This window comes from Elgaria multicarinata, chromosome 21 (genome assembly GCF_023053635.1).
Source record: "Elgaria multicarinata webbii isolate HBS135686 ecotype San Diego chromosome 21, rElgMul1.1.pri, whole genome shotgun sequence".
Classification (NCBI taxonomy): domain Eukaryota; kingdom Metazoa; phylum Chordata; class Lepidosauria; order Squamata; family Anguidae; genus Elgaria; species Elgaria multicarinata.
Window position 1 is genome coordinate 8139602 of NC_086191.1, and position 17664 is coordinate 8157265.

Consider the following 17664-nt stretch of genomic DNA (forward strand, 5'->3'; position numbering starts at 1 on the left):
CTTAGCCTATTTGCTACATAATATAGTTTAATATTTGGGAGACCCAATCCTCCCTTTTTTTCACTTAAATACCATTTACTCTTATTCACCCTTGCTTTCTTATCTCCATTACAATAATTATTTATGATATTTTGCCAACTTTTTATCTCTAATTCTGAAATTTTTATTGGTAACATCTGGAAGTGGCCTCTAAGGCCATCGAGTCCAATCCCCTGCTCAATGCAGGAATCCACCTTAAAGCATGCTTGACACATGGTTGTCCAGCTGCCTCTTGAAGGCCTCTAGTGTGGGAGAGCCCAAAACCTCCCTAGGTAACTGGTTCCATTGTCATAATGCTCGAACAGTCAGGACGTTTTTCCTGATGTCCAGCCAGAATCTGGCTTCCTGTCACTTGAGCCCATTATTCCATGATCTGCACTCTGGGATGATCGAAAAGTGCTGTTAAGTGAACCAATTAAGTGCTGCAAAGGTAGGGCCCAACGCTTTCAGAAACGCATGTGAGCTCTTGTGAAATATTTAAAGCTGTGTGTCGTGGTGGGACGGGATTGGCGTTGCATTGTCTCTTGCTTTCCCCAGAATTCCCTCCGTCTGCTAGGTGTTTGATTGGTCAAGCAAGAAGTTCTGCTTTGGAACCTCTAGGATCACAGGCAGCAGGTCTCTGAAGCCTGAAACCACAGTGAGAGACGGATCGTGCCCTTTTGTCCTGCTTGTGAGCTTCCCAGCTCATAGGACAGATGGCTTATCCTAGGGTGACCCTATGAAAAGGAGGACAGGGCTCCTGAATCTTTAACAGTGGTATTCAAAAGGGAATTTCAGCAGATGTCATTTGTATATATGGGGAACCTGGTGAAATTTCCTCTTCATCACAACAGTTAAAGCTGCAGGTGCCCTGCCCTCTTTTAAATCTGGTCACTCTAGTATACCTCCTGCAGCTTTAACTGTTGTGATGAAGACGGAATTTCACCATATTCCCCATATATACAAATGACACCTGCTGAAATTCCCTTTTCTGTGCAACTGTCAAAGATACAGGAGCCCTGTCCTCCTTTCCATAGGGTCACCCTACTTATCCTGGGTCAGACCCTTGTTCCATCTCCATCAGGAGATTCGGGTTCTAGTCCCCACTCGGCCATGGAAGCCCACTGGGTGACTTTGGGCCAGTCACAGACTCTCAGCCCAACCCACCTCACAGGGTTGTCATTGTGAGGATAGCATGGAGAGGAGGAGGATTATGTACTCCGCCTTGGGTTCCTTGGAGGAAAAAAGGCAGGATGTAAATGTAATAAATAAATAAATAAATTGGTTGTCTATAAATGCAATAAATAAATTAATATGTACATGTAAAGGGAGGTGTAGGACAGTCTATCCATTCGGCTCCATCTACCATGATACCTTTGCTAGGCCTACTGTAACTTTGCCTTCCACCCGCCGGCCCCCACCTCTGAAGAAAGAAACCAAAAGAAAACATCCATCTTTGGAACTTTGGAAGAAAGTTTTATTTTGACAAATTGGCCTGACCCACAGGTATGGAAGAGAACAGGGTTGAGGGGTCATTGATGAAGCTGTGTTGATTGGCACAACGAGCTGGCTTCACTCTTGGGGCTTAGTTGTGGGCGTGTCCCTCATGGCCTTCTTCATCAATGGGTTCATCGGGAGGAATTAAAAACCTGCTGGCTAAGGCTAAGAATTCATCAAAGCTGAGCTGGCCACTTTCGTTCTTGTCCAGATCGTTGAACATTTCATCAATGGCCTTTGGGTTCTTTTTATCCTGTTGCTGAAATAAAAACATTGCAAAGAAAGGGTGGCTACAGGCATTATGATGCTGTCCCCACCACATTAGAATTCCAACCCCCATACCAGGACATGTCAAAGGCAGGATTTGGGGCAAGGGTTCCCCAATTTTTAATTTTTTTTTTGGCCAATGGGCACATTGCAATTTTGAGAGGTGGTCGTTGGTGCTCTCACAAAAATGGCTATTCCTGGAGGTGCATGCCCATTCTCAAAATGGCAGCCACAGGAAGACCCATTTCCAAGAAGGAATAGAAAAGGATCTTGCCCCAGAATCTATGTACAAGGCAGAGAGGGAAGCTGAGATGCCAAGACCACTCTTTTTAACCCCCGGTTTCCCCCCACAACACCTGCATCACAGAGAACAATTACACCAACTTTAAAATCTCTCCACTGGCTGCCAATTAGTTTCCAGGCGAAGTATAAAGTGTTGGTTATCAGCTTTCAAGCCCTACATGGTTTGGCTCCAGGTTACCTGCGGGATCGCCTTCTCCCATACAATCCGCCTTGCACACTCAGGTCCTCTGGGAAGGGTTTACTCCAACTAGCCACAACTAGGCTGGCAAATGTTACCCAGAGGACCTTTTCTTCTGCTGCCCCAGACTGTGGAAGGGCCTGCAGGAGGAGATTCGTCAGCTTAATGCTCTGTCTGAATTTAAGACAGCTGTGAAGACTAGTCTCTTCCGGCAGGCCTACCCAGATGAATTTTAAACCTTAGAATTTTAAGATGTTGTGATTGTTATTTTAATATTGTATTGGTTTTATATGCTCTTTTAACTAATTTTATGTGTTATATTTTATTTGGTGTTGTTCCCCGCCTTGATCCAGAGGGAGAGGCGGGTAGTAAATAAATAAATTTATTATTATTGTTATTATTATTATTATTATTATTATTATCATCATCATCATCAAAGTGATGAGGCTTGGAGTCAAGCAATGAGGCCCCCAAAATGATCAAGCTCCAATTAAAAGAATTCACATTTAAATGGAACAAGGGCCATTTCTGAGGTCATATTGGGGCCTATAACTCCCATAATTCCAAGTCAGCCTGGTCAATGGCTGAGGATTATGGGAGTTGTTGTCCAAGTTATCTGCAGGAAGCCAGGGCCAAATCTACGCCAAGCAGGAGACGGCACTTTGAAAACATTTTGAAAACTGTGCACGGAGGTGTCCTGGGCCCCAACCATCGTCACTAGTGTTATAAATCATTTTAAAGCAGTAGTGTAGATCCTGCCCAGGTTTCCTCCTCTGAGTGTAAACCAAATGACTGCCATTCGTCCATTTCTTTCTCCCATGCTCTACCCAAAGAGCCTTTCTCTGGAACGATCAGCCTGCTCTAAACCCAGCTCTCACCTTCAGGAAGTTTGGAAGCTCGTTTTTCATCAGCTCAGCCATCTCCTTTTTGCTGAGGGTGTCAAAATCCCCAACACGCACAGAATATTTCTGGAAAACCTTTATGATAGTATCAAAGGCTCCTTCCAGTTGGGTTTGAGACATCTTGAGTTGGCTGCTCACCTATAAGAAGCAAATCAGCATCCAGTTCAGTTGCAGAGGGGAGGGGGAAGGAGAATTCTATGCTACAAAGATGGGCTCCTCGCCTCACATGAAGAACGTGAAGTGGGTTTTTGGTTCTTCCACTGATACAATGCTGAAAACGCAGCACCCTCCCACCCAGTTCCCCAGCAACTGGAGTATTTAGGCTGACTTTATGAACCAAATGCTGGACTAGATGGATCTTTGGTTTGATCCGGCATGGCTCCTCTTATGTTCTTATGTAGCATGAGCAACAAACAATAGTCTCTGTACAATATCACCTTCAGCTCTCTAAAAGAAGGACCATCTCTTCCCACCCAAAGGCATGCAACCAACTGCTTACCAATCACAAGCTGACCACACCCCAGTCTGCATGCAATCCAGCTATTTACAAAAAGAGAAATGTACCATGGTTCACACATCTGGGCAGCTACTTCGGTGGTAGAGCAAGCAGGACATCCATGGCTTCATCTCAGAAAGTCTCCCTCTCTGAAAATCTGGAGAGCACCACTGCCAAAGAGTGTAGGCCATACTGAGCTAGCTGGACCAATAGTCCTACTCAGTGTAAGGTAGATTCCTGTGTGCTGGCAGAGCGCATGGATTATGTGCAGAAGGTGCCAGGTTCAATCCCTGGATTCTGTGGGTGGAGCTGAGAAAAAACTCTCTGCCAGAATCCTGGAGAGTTTCTGCCTTTAGGCCAGCCCTGTTCCACAACCTAATGCCCTCCAAATGTTTGGGACTTCAGTTGCCACAGGAATGGTGGGAATTGTAAGCAGAACGACCCAGAGGGCACCAAGTTGGGAAAGACTGATATAGCTGGCGATGCCGTGATTGGACCTTCTCTATTCAATGCTAGTGCTCTAGCACTTAATTTCCATCTTGCGCTGCGTTGTGGTGATTGTGCTAACTTCTCAATACAGAAATCCCCTTGAGACAATGCCCTCACATCAAAAGATGGTTTGGAATTGCTGAGATCACTCAGGTTTGGAATTGCTGAGATGTAGTATCTAGGCCAAAAATTTCTTGAAGCCACCAGGCTGGTGTAGACCTTTGGAATCCAACCAGGGGTTTCCGTCCCATGACTGCAGACTTCATCAACCTGGTGTCGTCCAGATCTTTTGGAGTATAATTCCCAAATCCCCAGTTGTCTGGGGAATGATCGGAACTGTAATCCAACACATCTGGAATCCACCTGATTGGGGAAGGATGCACTACAGGTAATCTTCAATCTTTTCAGTCCCGAGGCCCACCATGAACCCAAATATTAATTTGGGACCTGCGTCTCTTTTGCATACCATTCATAAGGTTACTTCTGCAGTGACCCACAGGTTGCAACCCAGGAATGCTCCCTACAGCTCAGTAGAAGGCAGCACCCTAGATGTGTCTAAGTTTCTTCTCCCCCCAGGTGCAGGATGCCACAGAGATACAAGACAAGATGAGCATTTATCAAGAGATGGACAAGAATGGGCCAATACTGCTTGACTGTATTCCTCTGCCAAGAAGAGTTGAGGGGGATTTAACTGTTTCCTCTGGGCATATCTAGGTATGCAATTGGTCCCTTCTCAGGACAGGACAATGCACATGATGAGCTTGACAAAGGGTTACCTCTAAGTACGGAGGCACAAAAAGCTACCCTCTTCCCCCAGCTGATCAACGGCCATCTGCTTTCTCCTAGAACAGTTTTCCCCAACCTTCTGCCCTCCAGATGTTTGGGCTACAATTCTCTACATTCCTGACCATTTGTCATTCTGGTTGCAACCCCAAATATCTGCAGGACACCAGGTTGAGAAGAGCTGGTGCTGACTATTGGTCTTCAACTGGTGGGTCTCAGAATGTGCCACCCAAATGATGAGCCTCCTTGACTCTCCTCTTTCATTTCTGCAGCAAGGCCTTCACAGAAGTTCTTGAGTTATTCCAACAGCCGTAGGCACCAGACAATACCCACCTCATCAATATTTATTACACAAGCCAAGTGCCATGACAAAGGATCTTCCCTCCTGTGTCCAATATGAAGGCTTAAACCCAAGACAACACAAGAAACACAGAAACGTCTTGAACACAAACCTCAATTGAAGATCCACAAGAGAGCAAGAGTGATCCAAGATGTATTGGAGATGCCTGCCAGGCCTCAAGGCTCAAGGCTGGGGAGAAAGGTTGGCCTCAGAGGTAATCCTTATCTCCCCGCCTGGCCACGGAGCTCAACACTGGGAGCCCTCAGGAATTACCAGCCACCACAACAGTGCCTGTGAATGCTCACCATTACAAAATCCCTCTGGATGCCCGTTCCTTCCTGCTTGCCCAAAAAATGTGACCAAATTAACAAAACAATGCCAAATAAACCTATTTATACTCACAGGCTGTCTTACAGTGTGGAGTAGGCGAAAAAACTCATGAACAATTTAGAACATGAGCAAAAAAACTCCTTCTCGGCCCTGAATAGCAACCAGAGAACTCACACTGCATACAGGGAGGGAGCAGCACGAACAAGAATGGAAGCTGGGAGGGGTAAATGCCTCTTTATAGGCCTGTATGATACCCCTCCCCGATAGATGGCACCACCCGCTCAGAGCCAATAGCAGCAGGGCACGTCTCCATCCTGCCCCCGCTCACAAATGCTTCACCACGCCCAGGCCATGCTGGGCGTGCCAGAATGGCCCGTCTCGTGTTCACCTACCACACCTATGATGGCAGAAGAGCTCATACTTGAGCAGGTGAAGGCCTTTTCCCCACTCAACATGAAGTTCACTAGGAAACCTTGGGCCAGTCACTCCCTCTCAGCCAAAACTCCCTTGCAAGGTTGTTGTGAGAATTAAAAAGGTGGACAGAGAAACAACATTCAGTGTTTTGAGCTCCTTAGAAGAATTGCAGCTGCTATCATATACCCACCTACTCAGGAGGAAGTTCCATTGAACTCAATGCAATTTACTTCTGAATAGGAATTGAGGATTTATGGGGGGATTAGCCGGACGCCATGACTGGTAAGATCTCTCCTTAAGACCTCCCGATCGGGAAGATCTGGAAAGCTAATTATCTCACTTTAAAAGGCATGGGTCGTTAATGAAAATGAAGGTTGATGATTATGAGTGCTAAGAGAGGGTGAAAATCCTGTTTTCGGAAGCAGACTCAGAAAAAGGAGGGAGGAAAGCAGCCCGTTCCTTGGCTGTAAACAGACGGAAGGAGGGGGGAGTTAGAAAACGAAACTAACTTTGCTACAGCTCTCCCGGCTCCTAAGTCTGATAAGCGGTGATTTATACTCCTAATCTGAGAGAAAGGTTTATTTGGCAGTAAATTCACCCTTTAAAAAAGCACCGAAGAAGTGTTTATTTGCGTAGAAAGAGAGATGGTGTGGATTGTAAACGGGACATTGATTCAGAGCTAAAAATAGACCCATGCCGTACGTTAGAAAAAAAAAAAAAAACCAGGGAAGGCTACTTGGCAAAGAGTTCATCCTTCTAATCATAATTTGGCCCGTCTTGAGAAAGTGTCTGCAGAAAAAGACTCACAAAGCAGTGGAAGTGATAGTGACGGATTTGTCAAGATGGCTGAGGGATCTGGCACGGTGCCAATTTCAACTGCATTGGAAGAATTGAAGAAACTGATTCTGGATAGCACTGCCACTTTGAGCAAGAAGATGGATGTTAATGAAAAGAACGCAGCAGCACGGATGGGGGTGCTTGCAGATAAGATCGCGCAAAATGATAGAGAGATAAAGAAGCTGGATGTGGAAGTAAAAGCACTTGTGAAAAAACAGGATGTCTTTGAAAAAAGTTGTGAGGTAAAATTTCAATATCAAGATCTAAAGTTGATCCAACTTCAAGATCAGGATCGTCGTTGTAATGTACGCATTAAACAATTTGCTGAAGAACCAGCAGAGGATTTGAGAAAAATAGCTTTGAAGTGGTTCAACCATATGATGCCAGATTTGGATATAAAAGACTGTGATATTGAAAGGATCCATAGAGTGGGAGGAGCAAATTATAGAGGATCAACCAGAGACATTCTTGTGAGATTTGGCAGTTACTACAAAAAAGAGCAAGTGATGAAGAAATTGAGGTCTATGGTCATGATTAAATATAAAGGCAAAGCAGTGCAAGTATTCAATGATCTTTGTCAGCAAACACTCCAATGGAGGCGCAGCGTTAAACAAATAACTGAAACGCTAACAAAAAATACAGTGAGATATTCTTGGGGTTACCCTGTTTTTTTAAAGTTTTCCTATGCTGGGGGCCAACACAGAGTAACCTCTTTGGAGCAAGGCAAGGAGCTGCTGAAGAGTTTGGGGTTATTTAAGGCTGCAAGTCTTGGAGCTGGAGTTGGGAATGGAGCCAAAGCCGGGGCGTCTGGGACGGGGTAAAATGGGGAATGGTATTATGAGATAATAATATGTTAAGTAGTTAAGTACAGAGATCTTGCCGTTAGGGCGGGGCCCCGCCTCCCCCCTCTCCCCTAAGTTAGATAATGGCCGGAGTAATAGACTCACGGGGATATGGGGAGGGGGAAGGTAGTGGGGGGGAAGAGGGGTTGGGGGGGATTAATAGGGTGGGAGGGAGGGAGATGAAGGGTGGTTCAGGGTTTATTTTTATTTTTGTTGTTGTATATGTTTATGAGTTGCAGAGCACACGGGAACGGAAGGAAAATCAAAAGGGTGATTATGAATAAGAATATTAAAGTATCAACGCTTAATGTTAAAGGTCTGGGGGCAGTCGTGAAAAGGAGGCGAATAGAACAAATGTTAAATAAAGAAAGATCTGATATTATTATGATGCAAGAAACACACCAAAAATTTGATGGCGTAAATGAAATTCGGACAAGGTGGTCTGTTTATTATGAAAAGTCATTAGGGACGTCAAAAAAAATGGAGTAGCAATTTTGATTTTTAAAAAAAGTGGATTCATACTGAAAACTGTAAAAAAGGATGATAATGGTAGATATCTTATGATAAAGGGGCAAATAGAAAGTGAACAATATACATTAGTAAATGTTTATGCCCCTAATGAGAGACATAGAGAGTTTTTTATGAATTTATTTAATGAAATAGAGGAGTTTAGGGAAGGATATCTTATTTTAGCTGGGGATTTTAATATGGTAATGGATAATAGAGTGGATAGATCAAACCCCACAAATGTGGAAAAAAGAAATAATATTACTATATTGAATAAACTAGTAAAAGAAAAAGATTATGTAGATTGTTGGCGTTTACTGAATGGATCGAATTCGGGATTTTCTTACTACTCCTCAGTTCATCAGACATACTCTAGAATAGATTATATAATGGTTTCAAAAGAGTTTGCAAGTAAGGTATGTAAAATGGAAATGGGGGTAATAAAGGTAACAGACCATGCATTGTTAAGTTTAGAGTTTACAGTTAAAAAGAATTATAAGGAAGCGTTTAGGTGGAAACTAAACACAAAACTTTTGAAGTATAATAAGGTGGTAGAAAAAATGCAAAGAGAATTGACAGAGTCTTGGGAAATTAATGAGAAGGGAGGAACGTCAAGGGCAGTAGTTTGGGATACCATGAAGGCAGTATCAAGAGGGATGTGTATTAGAGAAATGTGTAATTTAAGGAGGCAACAAGTAGTAGAGCAGGAACAATTGGAGGAAGAGATTAAGAAAATGGAGAAAGATTATTGGCAATATAAAAATAAATATAAATTAATAGAAATACAAGCAAAATACAAGCATTTAGGCATATACAGAGTTCAAGTACTTCTCTGACTAGAATACCATAAATGGATATTGCAATAGTTACAGGAAATGCACCTCTATCTGTTTCTTTTATCGGTTGTTTTGCCTTGCAGACATCTTACTCCACCCTCCAACTGCCGGTGTTGACACCATCCTGTGACATGGCATTTGCCCGCTTCCCATTGGCTTGGCACTGTTTGGACCACCATGCTGGGAGATGACTATGGGGGCTATAAAAGAGAGCTCACCCCTCCCAGCCTCCTCTCTCTTTGTAAGGCTCCCTCCCTGCCTGCCTGTACACAGTGTGAACTTGCTGGTTGGCATCACTTTTTTTACTCATGTTCTGAATTGTTCATTAATTTTTTCGCCTACTCCACACTGCAAGGCAGTGGGGAGTATTAAATAGGTTGATTTGTCTGATTCTTAATTTGGTTACATTTCATAGAATCATAATAATAATAAATACTTTATTGCATATTAGCCAGGTAGGCCACTTGCATACAAACAGAATAATTGCGCAGCCAACTGCCAACTCACCACAGCCCACCATGAACCCAAATATTAATTTGGGACCTGCGTCTCTTTTGCATACCATTCATAAGGTTACTTCTGCAGTGACCCACAGGTTGCAACCCAGGAATGCTCCCTACAGCTCAGCAGAAGGCAGCACCCTAGATGTATCTAAATTTCTCCTCCCCCCAGGTGCAGGATACCACAGAGATACAAGACAAGATTAGCATTTACCAAGAGATGGACAAGAATGGGTCAATACTGCTTGACTGTATTGTTCTGCCAAGAAGAGTTGAGGAGAATTTAACTGTTTCCTCTGGGCATATCTAGGTATGTAATTGGTCCTTTCTCAGGACAGGACAATACACATGATGAGCTTGACAAAGGGTTACCTCTAAGTACGGAGGCACAAGAAGTTACCCTCTTCCCCCAGCTGATCAACGGCCATCTGCTTTCTCCTAGAACAGCTTTCCCCAACCTTCTGCCCTCCAGATGTTTGGGCTACAACTCTCTACATTCCTGACCATTTGTCATTCTGGTTGCAACCCCAAATATCTGCAGGACACCAGGTTGAGAAGAGCTGGTGCAGACCATTGGTCTTCAACTGGTGGGTCTCAGAATGTGCCACCCAAATGATGAGCCTCCTTGACTCTCCTCTTCCATTTCTGCAGCAAGGCCTTCACAGAAGTTCTTGAGTTATTCCAACGGCCGTAGGCACCAGACAATACCCACCTCATCAATATTTATTACACAAGCCAAGTGCCATGACAAAGGATCTTCCCTCCTGTGTCCAATATGAAGGCTTAAACCCAAGACAACACAAGAAACACAGAAACGTCTTGAACACATACCTCAGTTGAAGATCCACAAGAGAGCAGGAGTGATCCAAGATGTATTGGAGATGCCTGCCATAATCCCATCTCTTATATTCTCTCTCTCTCCAGAGTCTTGCTCCCACCCACCCCTGCATGAGAAATCTTTCTCCATTGCCAAACCTCCCCCATAAATCCTTGAAGTGTGCATCTCTTGCTCAAGATGTTTGACTGGCTTCCTCCTGAAACAGCATTCCTGTGTGTGTGTGTGTGTGTGTGTGTGTGTGTGTGTGTGTGTGTGCATGTGTGTGTGTGGTTAAAGGTTGCGGGCAGGTTCTGCAACTTGTCACTCATTGTCCATCCTTTCCTCACACCAAGATTGCCTAAGAGGGAAAGGACAGCAGGCGATCTCCTTGATCGTTTCTTTAGACATTGTAAAAAGTTTTCAACATGTAGCTGTTTCCTGCCACAAAGATAGGATCCAACATTTCCAGAAAGGCATGTGAGCTCTTTTGAAATGTTTAGAGCTGGGTGTCTTTTTAGGGTGATGGTGAGATGAAGTTGGCCTTGCATTATCTCTTCTTTCCCCCTCGTAGCCCCTGTGTCTCTCTCCGATGTATTTTATTTGTCAAGCAAACACTGACTGGCAGGAATAGGTCTTCAGGGTTTCAGGTAGGATCCTTTCCCAGCCTTACATAGAGATATGGGGGATCAAACCTGAGACCCTCTTCATGAAAAGCAGGTGCTCTACCAAGAACCTCCAGGCTGTTTCCAGGCCTTTGGCCTCATCTACCGGGGTTCTTCTTGTGTCCTTCTTATGATCTCTTAATGCAGTTTTCCCCCAACGTAGTGGCCGCCAGAAGTTTTTGGACTACAAGTCCACTCTGCCCCATCCACCTTGGCCAATGGACAGGGAGCAAGTTATAGTCTCAAACATCTGGTGGACATCATGTTAGGGAAGGCTTCCTTAATGGTTCACCCATAGCTAATCTGGGTTGAATGATCCTCAGAATAGTTCACCCATAGCTAATCTGGGTTGAATGATCCTCAGGCTGGGCCACTGCTATCTCCTGACCAAGGCTTTGGGCTGGATCAGACCAAAGATGTAACTAGTCCAGTATTTCACCTAAACAGTGGCGAATCAGATGCTTCCATGAGAAGCCCACAAGAAGGTCATGGCTGCCAATGTTCTCCAGCATCTGGTGTGCCTAAGCATGCTGCTTTTAATACCGGAGGCAGCATAGAGCCTTCTGCTCCATATACAGGGTGGGGTTGCACCCCATCTGAATGAGCAAGTGCATAGTCTGGGAGTGCTCCTGGATCCATCACTATCACTGCAGGCTCAGGTGTCCTGGAGCACCCATTACCAGCTTCAATTGGAGCACTAACTAAGCCCGTTCCTGGCTAGGGCCAGCATAGCCACAGTAATCCATGCAGGGCTACCCTCACAATTAGGCTCCTGGAATACACTCTATGTGGGGCTTCCTGGTTGAGAAGCTACAGCTTGGGTGCTCACTGGGACACCCATCAAAGCTCCTAGTGCCAGTATCTAAATGCCTTAGGTGGCGTTTTTCAACCTTTTGTGTGGAGAAGAAAAGACACCAAGGCCAGGAAGCCACCAAATGTTGAGGAAGAGGCGGGGGGGGGGGGGGGGGTTGGTGGCTCTGTTCCCATTGGGCCTGAAATTCCATTCCTGGTTTTAGTAGGAACCAGCCAGGGCTCTAAAGGAGCTATACAAGGTTATGAACCTATTTCTGCAATGCGTCCTATGTGGGGCTGCCCTCATGCGCATTTCGGAACTAGTCTATCCAGTTGGCTCCATCTACCATGATACCTTTGGTAGACCTACTGTAACTTTGCCTTCCACCCGCCGGCCCCCACCTCTGAGGAAAGCAACCAAAAGAAAACATCCATCTTTGGAACTTTGGAGGAAAGTTTTATTTTGACAAATTGGCCTGACCCACAGGTATGGAAGAGAACAGGGTTGAGGGGTCATTGATGAAACTGTGTTGATTGGCACAACGAGCTGGCTTCACTCTTGGGGCTTAGTTATGGGAGTGGAGTGTCCCTCATGGCCTTCTTCATGAATGTGTTCATGGGAAGCAATTAGCACCCTGCTGATTAAGGTTGTGAATTCTCCAAAGCTGAGCTGGGCATCTTTGTTCTTGTCCAGATCATTGAACACTTCATCAATGGCCTTTGGGTTCTTCTTATCCTGTTGTTGAAATAAAAACATTGCAAAGAAAGGGTGGCTACAGGCGTTATGATGCTGTCCCCACCACATTAGAATTCCAACCCCCATCCCAGGACATTTCAAAGGCAGGATTTGGGGGCAGGGTTCCCCAATTTTGGGGGGCCAATGGGCACATTGCAATTTGGCGAGGTGGCCCTTGGTGCTCTCACAAAAACGGCTATTCCTGGAGGTGCATGCCCATTCTCAAAATGGCAGCCATGGGAAGACCCATTTCCAAGAAGGAATAGAAAAGGATCTTGCCCCAGAATCTATGTACAAGGCAGAGTGGGAAGCTGAGATGCCACGGTTTCCCCCCACAACACCTGCATCACAGAGAACAATTACACCAACTTTAAAATCTCTTCAATGGCTGACAATTAGTTTCCGGGCGAAGTATAAAGTGTTGGTTATCACCTTTAAAGCCCTACATGGTTTGGGTCCAGGTTACCTGTGGGATGGCCTTCTCCCTGCACACTCAGGTCCTCTGGGAAGGGTTTACTCCAGCCAACAAAAACAAGGCTGACAACTATTACCCAGAGGACCTTTTCTTCTGCCGTTCCCAGTTTGTGGAATGGCTTACCGGGAGAGATTCGTCAACTTAATGCTCTCTCTGAGTTTAAGACAGCTGTGAAGACTAGTCTCTTCTGGCAGGCCAACCCAGATGAATTTTAAACCTTAGAATTTTAAGATGTTGTGATTGTTATTTTAATATTGTATTGCTTTTATATGCACTTTTAACTAATTTTATGTGTTATATTTTATTTGGTGTTGTTCCCCGCCTTGATCCAGAGGGAGAGGCAGGTAGTAAATAAATAAATGTATTATTATTGTTATTATTATTATTAGCATCATCATCATCATCAAAGTGATGAGGCTTGGAGTCAAGCAATGAGGCCCCCAAAATGATCAAGCTCCAATTAAAAGAATTCACATTTAAATGGAACAAGGGCCATTTCTGAGGTCATATTGGGGCCTATAACTCCCATAATTCCAAGTCAGCCTGGTCAATGGCTGAGGATTATGGGAGTTGTTGTCCAAGTTATCTGCAGGAAGCCAGGGCCAGATCTACGCCAAGCAGGAGACGGCACTTTGAAAACATTTTGAAAACTGTGCACGGAGGTGTCCTGGGCCCCAACCATCGTCACTAGTGTTATAAATCATTTTAAAGCAGTAGTGTAGATCCTGCCCAGGATTCCTCCTCTGAGTGTAAACCAAATGACTGCCATTCGTCCATTTCTTTCTCCCATGCTCTACCCAAAGAGCCTTTCTCAGGAAGGATCAGCCTGCTCTACACCCAGCTCTCACCTTCAGGAAATTTGGAAGCTCCTTTTTCAGCAGCTCAGCCATCTCCTTTTTGCTGAGGGTGTCAAAATGCCCAACACGCGCAGAATATTGGTGGAAAATGTTTATGATAGTCTCACAGGCTGTTTCCAGTTGGGTTTGAGACATCTTGAGTTGGCTGCTGACCTATAAGAAGCAAATCAGCATCCAGTTCAGTTGCAGAGGGGAGGTGGAAGGGGAATTCTATGCTACAAAGATGGGCTCCTCGCCTCACATGAAGAACGTGAAGTGGGTCTTTGATTCTTCCACTGATACAATGCTGAAAACGCAGCACCCTCCCACCAAGGTCCCCAGCAACTGGAGTACTTAGGCTGACTTTATGAACCAAATGCTGGAATAGATGGACCTTTGGTTTGATCCAGCATGGCTCCTCTTATGTTCTTATGTAGCATGAGGAACAAACAATAGTCTCTGTACAATATCACCTTCAGCTCTCTAAAAGAAGGACCATCTCTTCCCACCCAAAGGCATGCAACCAACTGCTTACCAATCACAAGCTGACCATACCCCAGTCTGCATGCAATCCAGCTATTTACAAAAAGAGAAATGTACCATGGTTCACACATCTGGGCAGCTACTTCGGTGGTAGAGCAAGCAGGACATCCATGGCTTCATCTCAGAAAGTCTCCCTCTCTGAAAATCTGGAGAGCACCACTGCCAAAGAGTGTAGGCCATACTGAGCTAGCTGGACCAATAGTCCTACTCAGTGTAAGGTAGATTCCTGTGTGCTGGCAGAACGCATGGATTATGTGCAGAAGGTGCCAGGTTCAATCCCTGGATTCTGTGGGTGGAGCTGAGAAAAAACTCTCTGCCAGAATCCTGGAGAGTTTCTGCCTTTAGGCCAGCCCTGTTCCACAACCTAGTGCCCTCCAAATGTTTGGGACTTCAGTTGCCACAGGAATGGTGGGAATTGTAAGCAGAACGACCCAGAGGGCACCAAGTTGGGAAAGACTGATATAGCTGGCGATGCCGTGATTGGACCTTCTCTATTCAATGCTAGTGCTCTAGCACTTAATTTCCATCTTGCGCTGCGTTGTGGTGGTTGTGCTAGCTTCTCAATACAGAAATCCCCTTGAGACAATGCCATCACATCAAAAGATGGTTTGGAATTGCTGAGATCATTCAGGTTTGGAATTGCTGAGATGTAGTAACTAGGCCAAAAATATCTTGAAGCCACCAGGCTGGTGTAGACCTTTGGAATCCAACCAGGGGTTTCCGTCCCATGACTGCAGACTTCATCAACCTGGTGTCGTCCAGATGTTTTGGAGTATAATTCCCCAAATCCCCAGTTGTCTGGGGAATGCTGTAATCCAACACATCTGGAATCCACCTGATTGGGGAAGGACGCACTACAGGTAATCTTCAATCTTTTCAGTCCCGAGGCCCACCATGAACCCAAATATTAATTTGGGACCTGCGTCTCTTTTGCATACCATTCATAAGGTTACTTCTGCAGTGACCCACAGGTTGCAACCCAGGAATGCTCCCTACAGCTCAGCAGAAGGCAGCACCCTAGATGTGTCTAAGTTTCTTCTCCCCCCAGGTGCAGGATGCCACAGAGATACAAGACAAGATGAGCATTTATCAAGAGATGGACAAGAATGGGCCAATACTGCTTGACTGTATTCCTCTGCCAAGAAGAGATGAGGAGAATTTAACTGTTTCCTCTGGGCATATCTAGGTATGCAGTTGGTCCTTTCTCAGGACAGGACAATGCACATGATGAGCTTGACAAAGGGTTACCTCTAAGTACGGAGGCACAAGAAGTTACCCTCTTCCCCTAGCTGATCAACGGCCATCTGCTTTCTCCTAGAACAGCTTTTCCCAACCTTCTGCCCTTCAGATGTTGGGCTACAATTCTCTACGTTCCTGACCATTTGTCATTCTGGTTGCAACCCCAAATATCTGCAGGACACCAGGTTGAGAAGAGCTGGTGCTGACCATTGGTCTTCAACTGGTGGGTCTCAGAATGTGCCACCCAAATGATGAGCCTCCTTGACTCTCCTCTTCCATTTCTGCAGCAAGGCCTTCACAGAAGTTCTTGAGTTATTCCAACAGCCATAGGCACCAGACAATACCCACCTCATCAATATTTATTACACAAGCCAAGTGCCATGACAAAGGATCTTCCCTCCTGTGTCCAATATGAAGGCTTAAACCCAAGACAACACAAGAAACACAGAAACGTCTTGAACACATACCTCAGTTGAAGATCCACAAGAGAGCAGGGGTGATCCAAGATGTATTGGAGATGCCTGCCATAATCCCGTCTCTTATATTCTCTCTCTCTCCAGGGTCTTGCTCCCACCCACCCCTGCTTGAGAAATCTTTCTCCACTGCCAAACCTCCCCCCATTAACCCTTGCAGTGTGCATCTCTTGCTCAAGATGTTTGACTGGCTTCCTCCTGAAACAGCATTCCTCTGTGTGTGTGTGTGTGTGTGTATGTGTGTGTGTGGTTAAAGGTTGCGGGCAGGTTCTGCAACTTGTCACTCATTGTCCATCCTTTCCTCACACCAAGATTGCCTAAGAGAGAAAGGACAGCAGGCGATCTCCTTGATCGTTTCTTTAGACATTGTAAAAAGTTTTCAACATGTAGCTGTTTCCTGCCACAAAGATAGGATCCAACATTTCCAGAAAGGCATGTGAGCTCTTTTGAAATGTTTAGAGCTGGGTGTCTTTTTAGGGTGATGGTGAGATGAAGTTGGCCTTGCATTATCTCTTCTTTCCCCCTCGTAGCCCCTGTGTCTCTCTCCGATGTATTTTATTTGTCAAGCAAACACTGACTGGCAGGAATAGGTCTTCAGGGTTTCAGGTAGGATCCTTTCCCAGCCTCACATAGAGATATGGGGGATCAAACCTGAGACCCTCTTCATGAAAAGCAGGTGCTCTACCAAGAACCTCCAGGCTGTTTCCAGGCCTTTGGCCTCATCTACCGGGGTTCTTCTTGTGTCCTTCTTATGATCTCTTAATGCAGTTTTCCCCCAACGTAGTGGCCGCCAGAAGTTTTTGGACTATAAGTCCACTCTGCCCCATCCACCTTGGCGAATGGACAGGGAGCAAGTTATAGTCTCAAACATCTGGTGGACATCATGTTAGGGAAGGCTTCCTTAATGGTTCACCCATAGCTAATCTGGGTTGAATGATCCTCAGAATAGTTCACCCATAGCTAATCTGGGTTGAATGATCCTCAGGCTGGGCCACTGCTATCTCCTGACCAAGGCTTTGGGCTGGATCAGACCAAAGATGTAACTAGTCCAGTATTTCACCTAAACAGTGGTGAATCAGATGCTTCCATGAGAAGCCCACAAGAAGGTCATGGCTGCCAATGTTCTCCAGCATCTGGTGTGCCTAAGCATGCTGCTTTTAATACCGGAGGCAGCATAGAGCCTTCTGCTCCATATACAGGGTGGGGTTGCACCCCATCTGAATGAGCAAGTGCATAGTCTGGGAGTGCTCCTGGATCCATCACTATCACTGCAGGCTCAGGTGTCCTGGAGTACCCATTACCAGCTTCAATTGGAGCACTAACTAAGCCCGTTCCTGGCTAGGGCCAGCATAGCCACATAATGCAGGGGTACCCTCACAATTAGGCTCCTGGAATACACTCTATGTGGGGCTTCCTGGTTGAGAAGCTACAGCTTGGGTGCTCACTGGGACACCCATCAAAGTTCCTAGTGCCAGTATCTAAATGCCTTAGGTGGCGTTTTTCAACCTTTTGCGTGGAGAAGAAAAGACACCAAGGCCAGGAAGCCTATCCA

At 45.4% G+C, this 17664-nt stretch overlaps 3 protein-coding genes across 3 annotated transcripts in view; all 3 read right to left on the bottom strand.

Annotated features, from left to right (window-relative positions):
- The window catches only part of SLC27A3 (solute carrier family 27 member 3), a 270600-nt gene that overhangs the window by 9485 nt on the left and 243451 nt on the right, over positions 1 to 17664 (bottom strand). The window lies entirely within an intron of this gene.
- On the bottom strand, positions 1481 to 5436 carry LOC134412201 (protein S100-A12-like). The gene is made up of 3 exons (XM_063146041.1): positions 5386 to 5436; positions 3142 to 3303; positions 1481 to 1768 (listed from the first exon to the last, which is right to left on the bottom strand). The coding sequence occupies exons 2-3, from the start codon at positions 3283 to 3285 to the stop codon at positions 1604 to 1606; spliced, it is 309 nt and encodes a 102-aa protein (XP_063002111.1). The 5' UTR covers positions 3286 to 3303; positions 5386 to 5436; the 3' UTR covers positions 1481 to 1603.
- On the bottom strand, positions 12254 to 16192 carry LOC134412346 (protein S100-A12-like). The gene is made up of 3 exons (XM_063146249.1): positions 16107 to 16192; positions 13870 to 14031; positions 12254 to 12720 (listed from the first exon to the last, which is right to left on the bottom strand). Exons 2-3 carry the CDS (start codon positions 14011 to 14013, stop codon positions 12364 to 12366), a joined length of 501 nt encoding a protein of 166 aa, XP_063002319.1. The 5' UTR covers positions 14014 to 14031; positions 16107 to 16192; the 3' UTR covers positions 12254 to 12363.